At 43.8% G+C, this 19,489-nt stretch overlaps 1 protein-coding gene across 2 annotated transcripts in view; it reads left to right on the top strand.

The window, feature by feature from the left end:
* Positions 1 to 19,489, top strand: part of DTD1 (D-aminoacyl-tRNA deacylase 1) — a 173,036-nt gene that overhangs the window by 8,185 nt on the left and 145,362 nt on the right. For both annotated transcript variants that reach the window (XM_078056873.1, XM_078056872.1), the window contains exon 4: positions 18,715 to 18,821. In XM_078056873.1, coding sequence (XP_077912999.1) covers positions 18,715 to 18,821 — 107 coding nt within the window. The remainder of the gene's footprint in view (positions 1 to 18,714; positions 18,822 to 19,489) is intronic.

Here is a 19,489-nt window from a genome sequence, read left to right as displayed (position 1 = left end):
AGCCACATGTCCTTTTCAATTTCTAGTAGCCATATTAAAAAAAAGTAAAAAGAAACAAGTGAAATTAATTTTAAAAGTATATTTTATTTAACCCAAATATATCCAAAATAGTATGATTTCACCTCACCATCAGTATAAAAAGTTGATTGAGATAATTTTCATTCTTTTTTGGTGCTAAAGTCTTCTAAATCTTGGTGTGTAGTTTATACATATAGCCCATCTCAATTTGGACCAGGCACACTTCAAATACCCAATACCCTGTGTGCTTAATGGTTGTCATATTGGACAGTGAAGGCATAGGTCTTTGCCTAACTGCTTATTGGCGGGAATGCCAACCTAGTTTGACTGAGGTTTAGTCTAGAAAATGCCTTGGAATAGTGGTCCTGGTTTATGGGAGATTAATGAATCTGAAATTATGAGTCTGTTTAAGGGGACATTCATTTATATTGTTTTCATGTTTCTGGGGGGGGCAGATTGCATTTAAAACCATCATGTTTTGCCTTTTTCTTTGAAGCTATTAGAATGTTTAGCCTCCTTTGGTAATACATCTCACTGTGAGGCTGTTCTTAGTAGAATGTCTCAGTATCTGGCTGCAATTTCTTTTGCTACCATCATACTCTTTTGTAGACCTCTAAGACTTGTTAATAATAGTTAACTCTGTAGTATCTCCTATACTTTGACTTTCTCTGGAAGAAACAATGCTTAATCCCTTATTTATTGGACCTATTTTCAACCTGAAGGGTTAGAAGTTACTGCCTGATTTTGAAGCTCTGTAGCAAAGCCCCACATTGAGGATTGTCAGCTCATCAGATTTACTTAGGTTTAGAAGAGTGATATTCTTATCCCTCTTCAGCATTTCTTTCCTCTTACCCGTGTGAAGTGTCCGTTTGCCATGATTAGGATACCCCTGCCTTAAATCGAATCCCACTCTCTACTTGGGTCCTGATAGAGTAGAATGTATTTGCCTCTTCTGGAAATAATCCAAGTTTAGAGCTCCATTCATAATTCTGGTCATAGACGTCTCCAGTATTTTTTCCCACCCTGTGTCCACTGGGATCCTTCAGCATGGCTTTGCTGCAAACGTGTTTCTTCCCAAAATTAGTAATTAAGTCAGGTCCTCTGAATAATTATTTCTGTTTGCTGAGCTGAGGATTAAATGCTGTCATCATTGTCTTCTGTGCTTGATATTTGTAGAATCATCCCATTTCTGAGTAATCTCAGACGTATTTTAGAATGTACTGGAGCCCTGTATAAAAGCATAAATGAAGGCACTTTAAGTGGGAGAACACTAGTGGTTGTTAAGGAATGCTCAAGTGAAAACAAAACAGCTTTCATCTGAGTCGTTGAAGAGGAGTGTTTTGTGTATTATTAGGTGTTTTGTGTTCCTTTTACTTTTTGAAATGATATGTATTTTATCCAGATAATTCTCTGAAGTGCCTGAAGCAATGTACTATAAACACTATAATTTTATAAGGGGCCACAATTTAAGTATGTGGGGATATGATACATCTGATCGTTTTGATAAAAATTGACGTGATTTATGCGAAGAGTTTTAATCAAAATTTATTTCCAAATCCTTTGGACTTTCAGAAACACTTCAGTGAAACAGCAGTGCCTGTCTTGCTCTTTCAGCTTTTTATCTCTTTTATGGTCTTTGGTAGAACAGGATGCAGAGAGCATGTTTTACACGCTTGCTGTGTTTTGCTTAATTTTGAGTTTTTGGTTTCCAGCTCCAGTATGAAAAGCCCTCTGAGAGCTGAAAGGATGATGGAACACAAACCAACTGCTAATAAATACATTTTCTTTATTTTAGGATTCTCGGGGCTGCTTTGACAATTTTAAGACTTAAATAAAGTAGTTTAATTTCCTTTTTCTAGTTTTATAATACAATTGACATGTAACACCCTATTAGCTTTAGTTGTACAACATGATGATTTGATATCTGGGTATATTGTGAAATGATCACCAGTGTTACATTCCGTTAGTTCATCACCTCATGTAGTTACAGTTTTACTTTTCTTGTGATGAGAACTTTTAAGATCTACTCTCCTAGCAACTTTCAAATATGTGATACAATATTGTTAATTTTGTTCACTTCGGCATACCTTATATCCCAGAGTTTATTTATCTTACAACTGGAGGTTTGAACCTTTTGGCCACTTTCACCCATTTCACCCACCTTCCACCTCCTGCCTCTGGTAACCACCAATCTGTGCTCTGAATCTATGAGATGGGTTTTTTAGATTCTACATGTATGTGAGATTGTATAGTATTTGTCATTCTCTGACTGAAAGCCCTTAAGGTCCATCCATGTTCTTGCAAATGGCAGGATTTCCTCCTCCTCTCCTGCCTTACCCCTCCCCTCCCCCCCTCCTCCCCACTCCCTCTCCTTTTTCTTCTTCCTGAATAGTATTCTCCTGTGTCTATATACCATCTCTTCTTTATGTATTCGTCTATCAGTGGACACTTAGGTTGCTTCCATGTCTTGGCTATTGACTTAATTAGATTTAGTGTTTATTTTCACTCCTTTGCTCTTTAATGACTAGAACTTTATTTTAAATTTACATTTAGTTTATTTCTCTTAACTTGTTGTTAAGGATTGAATAGCAGGAGGATTGTCCCCTTTATTTCCTGTTCTGTTCCCTACCCGCCTCACCTTTCAGGCTTCTCCTCACTAGCTGCAGCTCTTCCCCTTAGGCCCCGCCCACCTCAACTGTCTTCATTGAAATAGAGCTTATTGCTTTATGACTGAAGCATGTGGAGGTATGATGAGTTCAGGTTCAGCTTGGGCTAGGTGCCCTCTGTCATCACCGCTGTGACTGTTCTCTGGGATTCTCTGAGCCCTGCTTTCCCCCCGTGCATGTCAGCCTTGTCCTCAGGCAGGCCTTCTGCAGGATGGTCATGATGGTTGCAGTCTTCACAGTTCACCATCCCAAGAAGGAGAGCAAGTCTTTGTTTCTGCATTTCAAGCGGAAGTCCTGAAGGTCACTTTGATTGGGCCAGCTTAGGTCACATGGCCACCCTTGAACCAATATGGGATGGACTGCGTGACTCAGTTTAGGTCATGTGTTTCGTAGATACGGAGTTGACCTCCTGGGGGCCACCTGGAGCCACAGTGGAAGTCTGGGGCTGTTGGAAAGCGGGATAGGAGAGATGCCTTCTGGAAGGGCTACCTGAAAGTGCCACTTGTGTGTCCTTGATTTGTTTTGTTGGTGGCTCATGGGAGGTGGGATTAATAGAAGGGGTGTGGTCAAGGGGAGTAGGCGGTCCTAGCAGAACTGCCTTTCTGGCAGTGGGGATGGAGAGGGGTCTGTCACAGATGTGTGTGCAGTTAATGAGGGTACCCCCTTTTCTGGGTACCTGGGAGGGAGGAGGAAGTAGCGTAATTCCCCCAAATGGCTCTTTGAGGCCTGTTCTGCCCCAGTTGGTCTTGAGTTGGTACTTGAAACCAAGCTGACCCACCACACCCACAGGACCAGAATTCTCAGCACCCTTGACCTGTTTGGGTGTAGTTTGTTTGGAACTCTCAGGCTTTGCTTCTGCCATGGCACCCCTCCCCACTCTGGTCCAGTTCAGCTGGCCCCCTGACCCTTTGGCTTTGTGGGAGCATCTCCTCTTCTCAAGAACTTGCCTACCTTGCCTTATGCTCCTATTCACTATTGCTGCATAGCATACTACCCCAAAATGCAGTGGCTTAAAAATAACCCTTCTGTCTTCCTCACAGTTTTGTGGGTCAGGAATCTAAGAGGGGCTTAGCTGGGTGCTTGTCTCTGATCCATATGGTGTTGGCTGGGGCTGGAGGATCTACTTCTAAGATGGCCCATGTGCATCTTGCTTCCCCTCTCTTTCCCACCTCATCTTATTCTCCAGGGTCTCTCCCCATCATTTGGGCTTCTCGCAGCCTGGTGGTCTGTGGGTAGCTTGATTTCTAACATTGTGGCTGGCTTCTCCCACAGTGAGCACTCCAAGACCAGGCGTTTCAAGAGACAGGAAATGAGAGTGCCAGCCCCTTGAGGCCAGGCCTGGAAAGGGGTACAGCATCACTTCTGCCATATGCTATTGGACAAAGCAGTCTCACAGCCCACCCAGCTTCCAGGGGAGGGATGGAGACCCACCTTGCAATGGAAGGGATGTCAGAATTTGTGGCCATCTTTAATCCTGCATGGCTCATAACTCTGGTGCTTTCAAAGGGTTTTTCCTGTTCTCTGGCTCTTCCTCTGATAATTGATTTAGGGGGAAAAACCCAGTGCATACATTCATCAGCTTTTGCCCTCTGCTGCAGAATGAGCCAGAGGTTAAGGGTGCTTTATTGGACACCCAGAGTGACTGAGTGGGCCCAGGAAACTGGGTCCAGATGTGGCCCTCGGCAGCCCATTGGGAATCTCCATCCTTCAGAAAGAGCACTGAAAGTAGTGTTCAGTGGGAGGCATTACATGCTCTCAAAGTTGAGTATTAAACATGCATTGCTTCTATAGTTAGGAAAAAAAATAAATGTTATACCAAAACGGAATAGTTGAAAGAGAGCTCTCTGCTCTCAAGCTTCTTGTTCCAACACTGAGCCATTTGTAACCGGCCCAGGGAAGCAATCACCTGTTGGCTTTGTTGAGCAAATCAGAAGCTGCCATGGTATTAAAAAGAGCTACCTGTGTATTCTCTGTGGGGTCTGATCTCTTGTGGGCGGCAAAGAGCTAGACCAGCGTGGAAAGACATCTCAGGAGAGCAGCTCTCTGAGTGCCTCAGCTCTGTTCACTCCGTGGTACGGCCATTAGGTCAGTGGCTCCTTCAGGTTCGTTCACAAAGAGAAGGCACCAGGAGGAGGAAGCCCACATCTAGTGTTTGCTTTGTGGTTAGTGTGTAATTTTTATGGATTTGTTTAATTTCCTACTCTTTTTACTACAATAAAGCATGTTAGCAATCTGAGTGAGCTTTCAGTGGAAGCCTTTTATATGCTTCGGCAAGGACTCGGATGCCAGAGGCATTATTGTTAATGTAAATTTAGGAAATCACAATGTGAGATCACATCTTCATTTTTTTTTTTTAAAGATTTTATTTAGTTATTTGACAGAGACACAGCGAGAGAGGGAACACAAGCAGGGGGAGTGGGAGAGGGAGAAGCAGGTTTCCCGCAGAGCAGGGAGCCCGATGCAGGGCTCGATCCCAGGACCCTGGGATCATGACCTGAGCCAAAGGCAGACGCTTAACGACTGAGCCATCCGGGCGCCCCGCATCTTCACTGTTAATAAATGGCAAGGCTGGTGGACTGTGGTACAGGCCGATCGCTCTCGCGAAGTCTCATGCAGATGTGTGAGTGATGTTGGCCAAATTAGTTTTCTTTTAAATTTTATTTATTTATTTGACAGAGAGAGAGAGTGAGAGAGGGAACGGAAGCACGGAGGAGCTGGAGAGGGAGAAGAAGCAGGCTCCCAGCTGAGCTGGAGCCCGATGCGGGGTGGCTCAGTCGATCCTAGGACACTGGGATCATGATCTGAGCTGAAGGCAGATGCTTAACGACTGAGCCACCCAGGCGCACCAAGTTTTCTGTCACTCCTTCCTTTTCATTCATTCTCTTCAGTGATTTGCTTACCAGCTTCCTTTATTTATTTCCGCCTCTTTTAGGTGTTAGACGTACACTATGTCATCTCTGTGACTAGTTTACTAACTCCCCTTTGCCCCGATGGCAAACTATATCCATTTTTGTTTTTGTTTTTGTTTCTTTTAAAAGATTTTATTTTTAAGTAATCTCTGCACCTAACGTGGGGCTCGAACCTACATCTCCAAAATCAAGAGTCGCATGCCCCACCGACTGAGCCAGCCAGCCTCCCCAATCCATTTTTGTTTTTAGATCCTAGCTTTTCATGATTCCTTGATTTGCTTAGTTGATTTTCCAAGTTGAACAACGGCCTACTTTTTACCAGTTCTCCTTTCCCCACCTGTCTGGAGCCACATTATAAACAGTGTCATAGATGTGGTGGTGGTTCAGTATCCTGCGGTAATGGCAGAGCACTTGCCTTATGCATCACACTGTAGGTGCTCAGTTATTTTGTGTGATGAGTGCCCCTTGGCCCAGGGAGATGAGGACAGGCTTATTTTGGTGGCTCTACTGTTCCATCCATTTGCTTCCTCCTTGGGCTCCTTCTCCTTCCCCCCCGTCTTTATTCTCCTTCACCCCTTTTATCTCATTTCCTGAGTCCCTCCATACTTTCGGTCGTGAATTGTGGGGTCAGCCTCTTTTTCTTGCCCAGTAGAGTCTGTTATTGCAGCTCAGTTTGAAGACATAAAGGCCATTTTTAAAAAAGAAGATGTAGGCATAGGCGTAAAGAAACTCACTATCGTCATAATCTGAGGACATGAAGTAACCCAGGATGAAAGGAAGAGTCTGAATCTCTCAGCAGAAGTAGGACAAATTTAAAACCATATTGTTTTGGGGTCCACAAATTCAGAAATGTTGATAAATTAGTTGGCTCTCTATATTTTCTTCAAACAAAGGGTGTATTAAATGATAGCGTACATGGTATCGTGTCTCAATTGCTTTTTCTTTTCTTTGCTGTGCCCTGAGGGGATCCTCCAGTTTACTAATTTTTTCTTTGACCATGTCCAGTGTGGAGTTTATTTATTTATTTATTTATTAATTAATTATTTATTTATTTTTTTATAAGGAAAGTTCTCTCTCTCTTTTTTTAAAGATTTTATTTATTTATTTGACAGAGACAGAGATAGCGAGAGCAGGAACACAAGCAGCAGGAGTGGGAGAGGGAGAAGCAGGCTTCCCGCCGAGCAGGGAGCCCGATGTGGGACTCGATCCCAGGACCCTGGGATCATGACCTGAGCCGAAGGCAGACGCTTAACGACTGAGCCACCCAGGCGCCCTAGTCTGGAGTTTAGCCTGTCATTTGAGTTTTAAGTCAGTCACTTATTTTTTATTCTCAGTATTTATTCTTTCTAAAATTAACTTCTTTTTTATTGTGGTAAAATACATGTAACATAAAATAAACCATTTTAAAGTGTAGAGTTAAGTGATCAAGTTGTGTAACCATCACCACTGTCTAGTTTCAAAACATTTTCATTACCCCAAAAAGAAACCCTATGCGCATTAAGTAGCCACTTCCCATTCTCCCCCACCCCTAGCCCTGGCAACCAGGAATCTGCTTTTGGTCTCTATGGATTTGCCTCATCTGGATATTTCATATAAATGGAACCATACAATCAATATGCAGCCTTTTGTGTCTGGCTTCTTTGACTTAGCATAATATATTCAAGGTTCATCTTTTGAACATGCATTGTGCATACATACATACATACATACATTGTAGTATATTATCAGTACTTCATTCCATTATATGAAGAATATTCCACTGCATGAATATATCACATTTTGTTTATCCATACATTCATTGATGGACACTTGGCTTGTTCCCAGCCTTTTAGCTATTGTGAATAGGGCTGCTATACACATGTGTGGACAAGTTTTTGTTTGAGCACCTGTTTTCAGTTCTTTTGGTTATATACTCAGGAGTGGAATTGCTGGATCATATGATAATTCTGTTTAACTTATTGAGGCACCGCCAAATTCTTTTCCACAGTGACTTTTTACATTCCCACCAATGAGGGTTCCGATTTCTCTGCATCCTTGCCAATACTTGTTATTTCCTTTTTTATTTTTATTTTTTGATTATAGCCATCCTGGTGGGTGTGAAGTGGTACAGCATGATGGTTTTTTTTTTTTTTTTTTTTAAAGATTTTATTTATTTATTTGAGATAGAGAAACACAGTGAGAGAGGGAACACAAGCAGGGGGAGTGGGAGAGGGAGAAGCAGGCTTCCCGCGGAGCAGGGAGCCCAATGCGGGGCTCGATCCCAGGACCCTGGGATCATGACCTGAGCCAAAGGCAGACGCTTAACGACTGAGCCACCCAAGCGCCCCCAGCATGATGGTTTTGATTTGCATTTTTCTTTCTTTTTTTTTTTTTTTTTTAATTTTATTTATTTGACAGAGAGACACAGTGAGAGAGGGAATACAAGCAGGGGGAGTGGGAGAAGGAGAAGCAGGCTTCCCGCTGAGCAGGGAGCCCGATGTGGGGCTCGATCCCAGGACCCTGGGATCATGACCTGAGCCGAAGGCAGACGCTCAACGACTGAGCCACCCAGGTGCCCCTTGATTTGCATTTTTCTAATGGCTAATGATATTGAGCATCTTTTCATGTGCTTGTTGGCCATTTGTATATCTTCTTTGGAGAACTAGCTATTCAAATTCCTCACTCATATTATTTTATTTTATTTTTATTTTTAATTTTTTAAAAAAGATTTTATTTATTTATTTGTCAAAGAGACAGAGAGAGTGCACAAGCAGGGGGAGGTGCAGGCAGAAGGAGAAGCAGGCTCCCCGCTGAGCAAAGAGCCCAATGCGGGACTCAGATCCCAGGACCCTGGGGTCATGACCTGAGCCAAAGGCAGACACTTAACCGACTGAGCCACCAAAGCGTCCCATCATCACTCATTTTAAAATTGAATTATTTGAGGTACGCCTGGGTGGCTCAGTCGGTTAAGCACCCAGCTGTTGATCTCAGCTCAGGTCTTGATCTCAGGGTTGTGAGTTCAAGCCTCGAATTGGGGCTCACAATGAAAATTGAATTGTTTGTCCTTTTTTTTTTTTTTTTTTACTGAATTGTAAGTAATTTATAAATTCCAGATACCAGACCCGTATTAGTAATATGATTTGCAAATATTTTCTCCCATTCTGTGGGTTGTCCTTTCACTTTCTTGATGGTGTCCTTTGATGCACAAAAGTTTAAAAATTCTTTTTCTTTTCTTTCTTTCTTTCTTTTTTTTTTTTGGCTCAGTGTGGGGCTTGAAATCATGACCTGGAGATCAAGAGTCTCATCTCCACTAACTGAGCCGCCAGGCACCCCTAACATATTTTTTTTTTATTGAAGTGTAGTTGACATACAATATTATATTAGTTTCAGGTGTGCAACATAGTGATTTGACATTTATATACATTACAAATGCTCACCTTGGTAAGTGTTGTTACCATCTGTCAGCGTACAAGTTATAACAATATTATACACTGTAGTCCCTGTGCTTTACTTTATATCCCTGTGACTTATTCATTTTATAACTGACAGTTTGTACCTCTTAATCCCCTTCACCTATCTCACCCATCCCCCACCCCTAACAGTTTTTAATTTTGATGAAATCCAGTTTTATTTTTTTGTGTGTGTGTTTTTTGGTTTTATATCTAAGAAACCATTACCAAAGTCCATGTCGTGAAGGTTAACCTTATGGTTTCTTCTCAAGAGTTTTATAGTTTTAATCCATACAGGTAGGTCTTTGATCCATTTTCAGTTAATTTTTGTGTATGGTGTGAGGTAAGGATCTAACTTCATTGTTTTGCGTGTGAATATCCAGCCTTTCCATCATCATTTGTTGAAAAGACTATTCTTCCCCATTGAATGGTCTCTGTACTCTTGTTGACTATATATGTATGGGTTTATTTATGAACCTTCAGTTCTGTTTCATCGTTATGTATGCCTGTTCTTATGCCAGTGCTTACACTGTTTTGATTACTATAGCTTTGTGTAGTAGGTTTTGAAATTGAAAATTGTAAGTCTTCCAATTTTGTTGTAATTGATTTTTGAATAGGTAATATGATCAGATAGTTCATACATCAAAATGATATGAAAAGGTCTGCCTTGGGAAGCCATGCTCTCACTCATGTGTCACCCACTCTGTTTCCCTTACTCTCTGTAGGGAAGCACTTTTAATTTTTTCTATCTTTCTAGTGTTTCTTCACGCACATGTGAGCAAATATGAATATATGTATCTTTTTATACAAAGGTAGCATCTTTAACAAATTGTTATTATTATTATTACTATTTTTAAAGATTTTATTTATTTATTTGACAGAGAGAGACACAGTGAGAGAGGGAACACAAGCAGAGGGAGTGGGAGAGGGAGAAGCAGGCCTCCTGCCGAGCAGGAGCCCGATTCGGGGCTCGATCCCAGGACTCTGGGATCATGACCTGAGCTGGAGGCAGATGCCCAATGACTGAGCCACCCAGGCGCCCCTTTAACAAATTATTTTAAAAAGGATTTCATGGTGTGTTCTAGAGATTCTTTCCTTATTAGTTCATAGAGAACTTCCTCACACCTTTTGTAACAGCTGTGCAGTGTTCTGTAGTGGGACCAGAGCCTAGCTTATTTAATCTATTTTAAATCTCATTTAATCTGTATTGTTGGACTCTTGGGTTGTTTCTGATTTTTGGCTCTTGAAAACAACAGAACAATGGTGATGTAATGAATAAATTTGTACATAGGCCATTTCATGTTCAGGCAGGCATACCTGGGGATAAATTCTCAGAAGTGGGATTGCTAGATAGTGCTTGATGGTCCTCTGTGGGCGTTGACCTTTTTTCAATGTGTGAGACATGTTCTTCACCGTTTTGTTAACAGAGTGTATTTGATCTAGAATGTTGTCTTTCTTACTGGTGAAAATGGCATCTCCTTTTAGTTTTAATTTGCAGGATATGGTTGAACATTTTTCAGATCTTTGTGTGATTTGTATTTCCTTTCCTGTGAACTGTTCATGTGCTTTGATTAGGTTCTTTATTTCTGTGAGCTTTTAATATGTGCTGTGAGTTGCAGATATTTTTCATCCATTTTGTCATTTGTCCTTTGTCCTTGCTTTAAGGGTTGTTTGCTGGATAGACCTTTTTTTTTTTTTTAATTTAATTTAATTTATTTATTTTAAAAGATTTTATTTATTTATTTGAGAGAGAGAAAGAACAAGAGAGAGCATGAGCAGGGGGAAGGGGAAGGGGGAAAGGGACAAGCAGACTCCCTGCTGAGCAGGGAACCCAATGTGGGGCTTGATCCCAGGACCCTGAGATCATCCTGAGCTGCAGGCAGACACTTAACTGGCTGGACCACCCAGGCGCCTGCCTGCCTGCCTCCCTTCCTCCCGCCCTCCCTTCCTTCTAAAAATTTTATTTATTTATTTTAGAGAGAGAGAGAGCATGAGCAGGGGTGGGGGGTGGGGGGAGGGAGAGAGAGAGAATCCCAAGCAGATTCCATGTGGAGCTTGGAGCCATGACCCTGAGATCATGACCTGAACCGGAACTAAGAGTTGGATGCTCAACCAACGGAGTCACCCAGGTGCCCCTGTGTTTTTTTGTTTTTTTAAGTAGGCTCCGTGCCTAGCGTGGAGCCCAACATGGGGCTTGAACTCACGACCCTAAGATCAAGACCTGAGCTGAGATCAAGAGTCAGATGCTTAACTGACTGAGCCACTCAGGTGCCCCAAGGACAGACATTTCTGATATTAATTTTTTGAAATGTCTGCTGGATTTTGAATCATAGTTTCTTAGGATTTTTATGACATTTCCTACTCCAAAGTTACAAAGAAATCGGGCTATTTTCCCCCCAGTGCTTTTATGCTTTCATTTTTTATTTTGAAATCCTAGATCCATTTGGAGTTTATCTTGTATACAATGTAGAACATAGATCCAAAGTTTATCTTTCTTAGGTGGTTATGAAATGGTTTCCCAAAACAGTTATTTAAAAAACCATCTTTACCTCCACTAATCTGAGATTCTGACTTCATCCCATATGAATTCCTATATGTGTTTATGAACTGTTAAGTTTTGTTTCTAGTCTGTGGTTTTTTTTTTTTTTTTTTTTGGTCTATTTATATGATGAAGAAACACTTTCAGTTATTGAAGATTTTGGTATGCTTTCATATTGGGTAAGGTGAGTCTCACCCACGTTGCTCTTTGGAGTTTTCTTGCCTATTCTTAATTGTTTTTCTGTATGAATTTTTAAATCAGCTTGTCTAGCTCTAGAAAATAATCTGTGTTATGTTTATTTGGATCACACTCATTGTATAAATTCATGAATCCTGTGGTGCATGATGATAATCACCCTCTAGCATATTCCCTTACCTCCTTTGTTTTGTGGCCATGGGGGCTCCCCGCTCAGGGGAGGGTCAGAGTTTGCAGGCTTAGTCCTTCCAGTCTACCTTTGAGCCTCTCCGAGGCTCCTTCTGCCATATGTCTTTTCTTCCTAGAGACTCTGAACTGGTTTAGAACCCTGCTGTGAAGCCCCTCCAAGGCCATTCTCTTCCAAAAGTGAAGACTTATTCCCTAGCCTGTGTCCCAAACCATGTCCAGTCACATCACCCAACCCAGCACACCAGAGGTTCTACAGTGAGGCTAAGTGATGATATTAATACACTCCTTTAATATAATACATAGGAAACTCATAATAAAATGCCAACAACCTGGGCGCCTGGGTGGCTCAGTTGGTTAAGCGACTGCCTTCGGCTCAGGTCATGATCCTGGAATGCCAGGATCGAGTCCCGCATGGGGCTCCCTGCTCAGCAGGGAGTCTGCTTCTCCCTCCGACCCTCGCCTCTCTCATGCTCTATCTCATTCTCTCTCTCAAATAAATAAATAAATAAAATCTTTAAAAAAAAATGCCAACAACATGGAGATGCACTGAACTTGAATGTAAACCTTCTTCCATTATTATAGTCCCAGGGAAAACTTTTAGGTCAAGCTTAAATTCTGTATCATATTCAGGTATAAAGGAATTAAAGTCTAAAATCGAACCCCATGGTCTGATGAGCTCAGAAGCCGTTCTTCCTGGTTTCTTACTTTGCTGCTCTCGATGGAAGGGTGTCCTTGCCTGGTGGGGTCCAGGCTCTTTCAGCACATCTGCGCCAGCACTGCACAAGGCTCCATGTAGGTCCTCTGGGGCCTCAAACACTGCATGTCCCTACCCAGGCTCCCTGGTGCCTCAATGAGGAGACCAGGGAGCCTTCCATGCAGTTATCCCAAGCAGAATGATGCCATGCCCGGGACCCCAGCAAAGACCAGAGATGTCCAAGCAAAGCCTGATGGCCAGAGAAAACCTTGCCTTCAGCCTCCCTGTTAGGCGAGGAGGGCTATGCCAGTTGCCTTGAATCTGACTTCAGAACTTCAGCTCAGATGAGAATTTAACCCAGAGAGAGGTTAATTTTGGGCTATTTCCCCTGGCAGCTCCTGTTTCTAGCTCTTTGGTTTGGAATTGGGGTGGCCCCTTGGTGGCAGGTGCCCTCACCTGGGAGTAGGCACTTTCATTTCCATCCTGGGCCACAGGGCCTGTTCACCGGTTCCTCTGGCCATGGAGTCCCAGGCCTGAGACATCTGCTGCCTGGAGGAGGTGTTTCTCTTGAGTGGATTGAACAGCGGCAGAGACAAGCAGAGACCCCTGATAAGGGAGACTTGAGCCTGGGGAGAAGCCACAAGATTCCAGGAATTGCCTTTCCAGTTCCCTCCATGGCCCTGGATGTGGAATGGAACCTGCCAGTGTTTCTAATGCTGCTGACTGAGGTCTAATGCGGCTGACAGGGCCTGTTATGTGCCCCTTTTTCTGCAACTGAATCCTTTCCCCAGCCAAGTCATTTAGGAAATGCTGTTACTGGAGCTGCTGGTCTTTGCTGAAAGCTCCCAGAGCCCTGGCCTCTGCTTCATAGGCTCCCTTGAGCCAGATCAGCCCGCTGGGGAATCCGTGCCCTACTGGTGGTGCCCCGAATCAGCTGAGTCCTCTGGGGAGGTGGGGGCGGGGGCACTCTACCCTCAGAGAAGCAGTTCCATGCTGGCGGACAGAGCTACCCTAGTGCCCATGACCCACTAGGGTCCACTCCCCTGGGCTCCAGGCGTGATGCAAACCTGTAGGTCTAGACCAAACTCCATTAGCTGCGGTGGCCCTTGCCTTGCCACATGCTTATTTTGAGTCCCCCAGTTCCACACATTTGCTTGATTTCTTGGTTCCCAGCCGGTGCACCTAATGTTGGAGCCTCCATCAATAACCCTCTTCCCTGCCTGCCCAGGCTCTGAACAACTTTAAAGTAGAATGAAGAGGAAGCCTGGGTGTTGAGGACTTTGCCTTAGTGACAGAGGGAGCTGCCTTTGGGGATGTGCTCAGGTGGGCTGGCCCGAGGCTCAGGACCTGTCCCCAGAGGTAGGCCAACTCTCAGCCTGGTCATGGCTGTGCAGGCTGGCTGTGGGAAGTGTACGGGCTTGCTCCCAGCCAATCCAAGAAACCGTCAGGCCTTTTGTTCTCCATTTTTCTTCAATAGCATGTTCTTTCAGTGTGGTTTTCTTGTCCCCTGCCCCCAACCCCCATTTGCCCATATTCTACCATGGACAGTGGTAGGAGTGACAGCAGTAACAGGGACCCAGATTTCCTGCAACCTGACTGCCGGGCTGTGGGCCCAGGGCCATGCCTGTACTAACATGCATCCTCCTTGTGGTGAGTGTCCTGCTGTCATCCTTGAACCAGCCGGGGCATGGAGAGGCGGGGCAGGGCTTCTCGGGGAGTGGTGACCATCATCAAGTATTGTTCAAAGGGGTGGGATGTCAGCCTTCGCAGGTGAATGGGGCGCACTGGTGTGGAGCCGGTAGAGACCTTGGACAACCAGGTCACAGCAGGTTTGGGGTTCCAGCTGGAAACGTGTGGCACAGACGTGCTTGACATGTGCCTCTCCTCCGGCTCTGGACAGAACCCTGGGACTTTGAGTTAAGGATGACTTGATTATATCACCACTGGAGCCCAGCTGTAGTTCTGCAGATATGTTTTTGTCTTTTAAGATTATTTTAAAAAATGTTTTTATTTTCTCTGGCCAGTATAATTTTTCATGGGGCTTTACTCTTTGATCTGAACTGGAAAAAATGTTCCCATTTTAAGACCTCTTAAAACATGTCTTTGGATTTATTGTCTGTACAAATGGAAATTCAGATAATAGTTCTGTTCATAACTGAAGAAAAACAGGAAAAGAAAATAAATTTCTCGCTACTTGGAGTGATAAACATGGTGAAGCATATGCTGTATGTCCTGGCAACAGAAATTCAAGGTCGGAAATAATTCCTTTTCTCCTGAGTCTGCCTTCAGCTTCCCTGAGGAGAGCAGCGGCTGAAATTTGCTACTAATTGTAGCCATAATTTTAGCATGCAATTAAACACATGATTTCCTTCCCAGCTGATGTCTTTTTAGCTAGTCTGACATGGATAAAACAAAAGCCCTGTAGATTTAAATGGCCACTTCAATTTGATAGGAGTTGAAGAAAAGTCACCATTGTTTGAGCACGTTTGGCTGCGCGATAGGAACGTGGTTAATCTTGCCTGTGAAAATGGTGAACAGCTTCGATGCTTCTAATGTAGTTTCTAATGCTGCTGTCCGAGCATTGAAGGGAACCAGCCGTTGGTATGCCCATTTTGCTAAGACCCTCCATGAGGTAAGGATCAGTGGAGGGAGTGATACCGGCGGGACGAGTCTGAGATGGAACTTGTGTGGTTGTGGTGGCAGGAGCAGAGGTGCATGGAGGTCACCTCATGCGGTAGTGGGTCTGGTGTCCGAGGGAGCCCAGGACCTGAGAGCAGAGCCGCTCTCCAGGGAGGGAGTCAGAGAGGCCCCAGGCTGGCCTGCCCTGGCCTAGTGTGTCTCTTTGGTGCTTTTCTTTTCCTTGGTCTCTCTCAGAGGGTCATCTGCTCTGTAAAGGATGTTTTGTGTGAAATTAGGGCTCCTTGCCCAGGGGAGTTTGGGAACTACCAGGGTAAAGAAACTAAATAGGTTTCTCTACTCAAGGACATGTTGAGAGTCTGTTATATGCTGCTGTGCTTTGTGATTCTCTGAAGGAGAGTTCAAACAAATGTGGTTTTCCAGAAGTATGTGACCGTGGCATTCTTTATTCAAGGAATACCTGGCAGGGCACAGTTTGGGAAGCATGGTTCTGGTTGTATGGAGCCTTTTGAACAGGACTTTTTATAACAATGAACATGAACAAGTCTTGAACATGACTTTTTATAACAAGAGCAAATGCTGATTTTGCACACACCGTGTGTGAGCTGTCGTCCCAAGCACTTGCATGCATGGTCTCATTAAATTTTCCCCATGTTTTAGGTCCTCTTGTTAGCATCCCTGTGATACAGGCAAGAAACTGAGCCATTGGGAGGTTAAGAAAGTTGTCCAAAGCCTCAGAGTTTGTGAGGACTGGGCCTGTCCTTCTCTTCCCAGCCTGGGTCCTGGTTGTCCTTCAAGTCCTGGACCCTGTGTAGCCTCATCCAAGAAGCCTTTCTGATTCCTTCCCCATCCCCAACGAGGACTCGGACCCTTCTCTGGTCTCCAGAGCCAGAATCCCTCAAGGTCTCTGCTATACTGCGTTGTCACCATGATATGCCCAGCTGTCCCCCATACTGGACCACAGGGTTCATGAGTGCCAGGGCTGTCTGTGCCTGGGAGCTGAGTCTTTGGTCTCTAGCACCATGCCTGGCACATAGTTGCTGTGAGTGAAAAGCAGTGAGTGGTTTTCACATGTGGACTGGATCTCATATGCTCTCTTTGTTCCTTAATGGTAGGTGGCAGCAGAAGAGTTCCTGATGGTTCTGTTTCTGAGGACTCATACTATTTTAATTCTGGACCCAATTCTTTTCTTACTTTGGATTTAAATGGATAAATTAAATATAAGTAAATTTAATTGATAAATTGTCAAGACCAGTGTGTTCTCTCGAGTAAGCGTCTGTATGTGTCATCAGCAGTGTTTAAGCCCGGGGCTTAACAGAGGTACTTGGATGGATGGAGTTGACATTCTCATATTCCACAGCATCATCTCTCAAGGCATATTCTTGGCTTTCTTTATAAATGTAATTCAGCATTTGGGGATTGATCAGACATGATTGAGTGGGTTTGGGTGTTAAAACAGAAGGTTTGGAATAGGACACAGAGAGGAGCTCTTTTCTGGGGCAGCCCGTGGCCATTGTGCAATGAATCCTAGGGAGCAGGATGATTCCCACAGTGAGGGAGCAGGACCTCCCTTCCCACCTTACCCTTTTCCTTTTATAGTTAATTTGTTTGAAAATTTTAATTATGAAACATACAGAAAATAGATACTAGTGTACTCACTACCCAGCTAGTCATGTTTGTCTGAGGTCTGTCTCTCTCAAATCCCACCATCCCCTGCCTTCTCTTCGGTATGAATGTGGTTATTGTCCTGTGTTTGGCTTTTCTCTTTCCTGCTCATGTTTTTTTCATATATATATATATATATATCTTCATAAACAATATAACTTGTTTTGGATATTTGAAAGTATCATATAAATGAATGAATGGTATTAAATGATATGTCCTTGTTGCAAGTTAATTTTTTTTTTAAAGATTTATTTTATTTAGAGAGAGCGTGCGCGTGTGCACACATGCAAGTGGGGGGAGGGGCAAAGGGGGAGAGAGAAAGAGAGAGAGAGAGAATCTGCAACGGACTCCCTGCTGAGCATGGATCCCAACATGGGGCTTGATCCCACGACCCTAAGATCATGACCTGAGCTGAAATCAAGGGTCAAACCCTTAACCAACTGAGCCACCCAGGCGCCCCAGCAAGTGACTTTTTAAATATCACATCATGTGTTTGAGATTTGCCCTGTTGACTCATGTGGCTGCCACATAGTATTCCACTGAGGAATTAAAGTAGAGTTTATGCATTCATCCCCCCACTGAGGGACAGATTCTGTCCACTTTTTCTGTTATAAACATTGCCAGACTGAACACCCTCGAACATTCCTTTTTTTCTTTTTTTTATGTTATGTTAGTCACCATACAGTACCTCATTAGTTTTTGATGTAGTGTTCCATGATTCATTGTTTGTGTATAACACCCAGTGCTCCATGCAGAACGTGCCCTCCTTAATACCCATCACCAGTCTCACCCATCTCCACCCCCTCCCCTCTAAAACCCTCAGTTTGTTTCTCAGAGTCCTTAGTCTCTCATGGTTTGTCTCCGCCTCTGATTTCCCCCCCTTCATTTTTCCCTTCCTTCTAATGTCCTCCATGCTATTCCTTATGTTCCACAAATAAGTGAAACCATACAATTGACTTTCTCTACTTGACTTATTTCACTTAGCATAATCTCCTCCAGTTCCGTCCATGTTGATGCAAAAGTTGGGTATTCATCCTTTCTGATGGCTGAGTAATATTCCATTGTATATATGGACCACATCTTCGTTATCCATTCATCTGTTGAAGGGCGTCTCGGCTCTTTCCACAGTTTGGCTATTGCAGACATTGCTGCTATGAACATTGGGGTGCATGTGGCCCTTCTTTTCACTACATCTGTGTCTTTGGGGTAAATACCCAGTAGTGCAGTTGCTGGGTCATAGGGTAGCTCTACTTTTAACTTTTTGAGGCACCTCCACACTGTTTTCCAAAGTGGCTGTACCAACAGTGTAAGAGGGTTCCCCTTTCTCCACAACCTCTCCAACATTTGTTGTTTCTTGCCTTGTCAGTTTTTGCCATTCTAACTGGTGTAAGGTGGTATCTCAGTGTGGTTTTGATTTTGTGTAAGAATTTCTGAGTAGACTCCCCAAGGTGGAATTCCAGAGTTGTAGAGTTTGTTCAAGCATCACAATGCCCTCCAAAGTGGTTAAATCAATTTACCTTCTCCCCATTCTATAGTCCTGTAACCCCACATTTCCCGACCCTGGTGTTCCCAGATCTTTTCATTCTTGCCAAGTCTGTAAGGCTTACAGTGGCACCTCTACTGTTTAGTTTTGCATTTCCCTCCCTACTTATGGGATTGGCCACCTTTTCCCGTGTTTACTGGCTAGTCCTACTCTTCATGTTTCTGATTACATTGATCTAGGTGACTTTTTAGACAGAGTAACCTCTCATAACTGTTTGCGTTGGTCTTTCAGATGGCAAGTTTGGTGCCTACATGCAAGTCCACATTCAGAATGATGGACCTGTGACCATAGAATTGGAGTCCCCGGCTCCTGGCGCTGCTACCTCTGATCCAAAGCAGGTAAGCCTGGACTCTTTTGGGGTCTGTCTCCTGGCTTTTGGCTTTGATTGAGTCCCTCAAGCAGTTCTCAGTCTGAGGTGGAGGAAAGACTTCATTGTAGCAACCTAATATCCATTTTAGTACATCCTGTCCCAAGAATGCATCTGTTTACGCTGCATCTCCTTGGTGCTGTGGTGGGCTGGACAGCACTTCTCCCTTACCTCCTCCTGACTTTGGATTCCAGAGAAAATGTCCTTTCCAAGAGCCCAGCTCTTCCCGGCTGCGAGGTGCCTTAGCCCCCACACGCCGCTGGGTGGCAGCAGAGTAGCGGCACAGCTCCACTGAGCCCTGACCTGGCCTCTGCACGGGTTTGGAATGGTTACCAGGAGTGGGTTTTGTCCCAGGCGTGGGTACATGTGCCTCCCGAGGTGCTTTGTAAATCCTTATTTTTCTAAAGCACTGTCTGACCTGGATTTGCTGCCAGCTCCCTAAGCTTTGAGGAAAAATTTTAATTAAAATAGAGAAAGGACATCTGTGATAGTTCTTGCAACCTGTATGGTTCTTATAGATGCTTAACACTTCTTGAGGCTTTAATTAATGTGTCTACTTAATAGCCTTCGAGGCACATGGGAGCAGGCAGAGGAGTGAGAACCGAAGGGACATTTCTGTTCTTCCTTCTCCCCTTACCC

The sequence above is a fragment of the Halichoerus grypus genome, chromosome 10 (genome assembly GCF_964656455.1).
Source record: "Halichoerus grypus chromosome 10, mHalGry1.hap1.1, whole genome shotgun sequence".
NCBI lineage: Eukaryota > Metazoa > Chordata > Mammalia > Carnivora > Phocidae > Halichoerus > Halichoerus grypus.
Note: the sequence above shows the minus strand (reverse complement) of the source record. Positions and strands in the feature narration are given on the sequence as shown.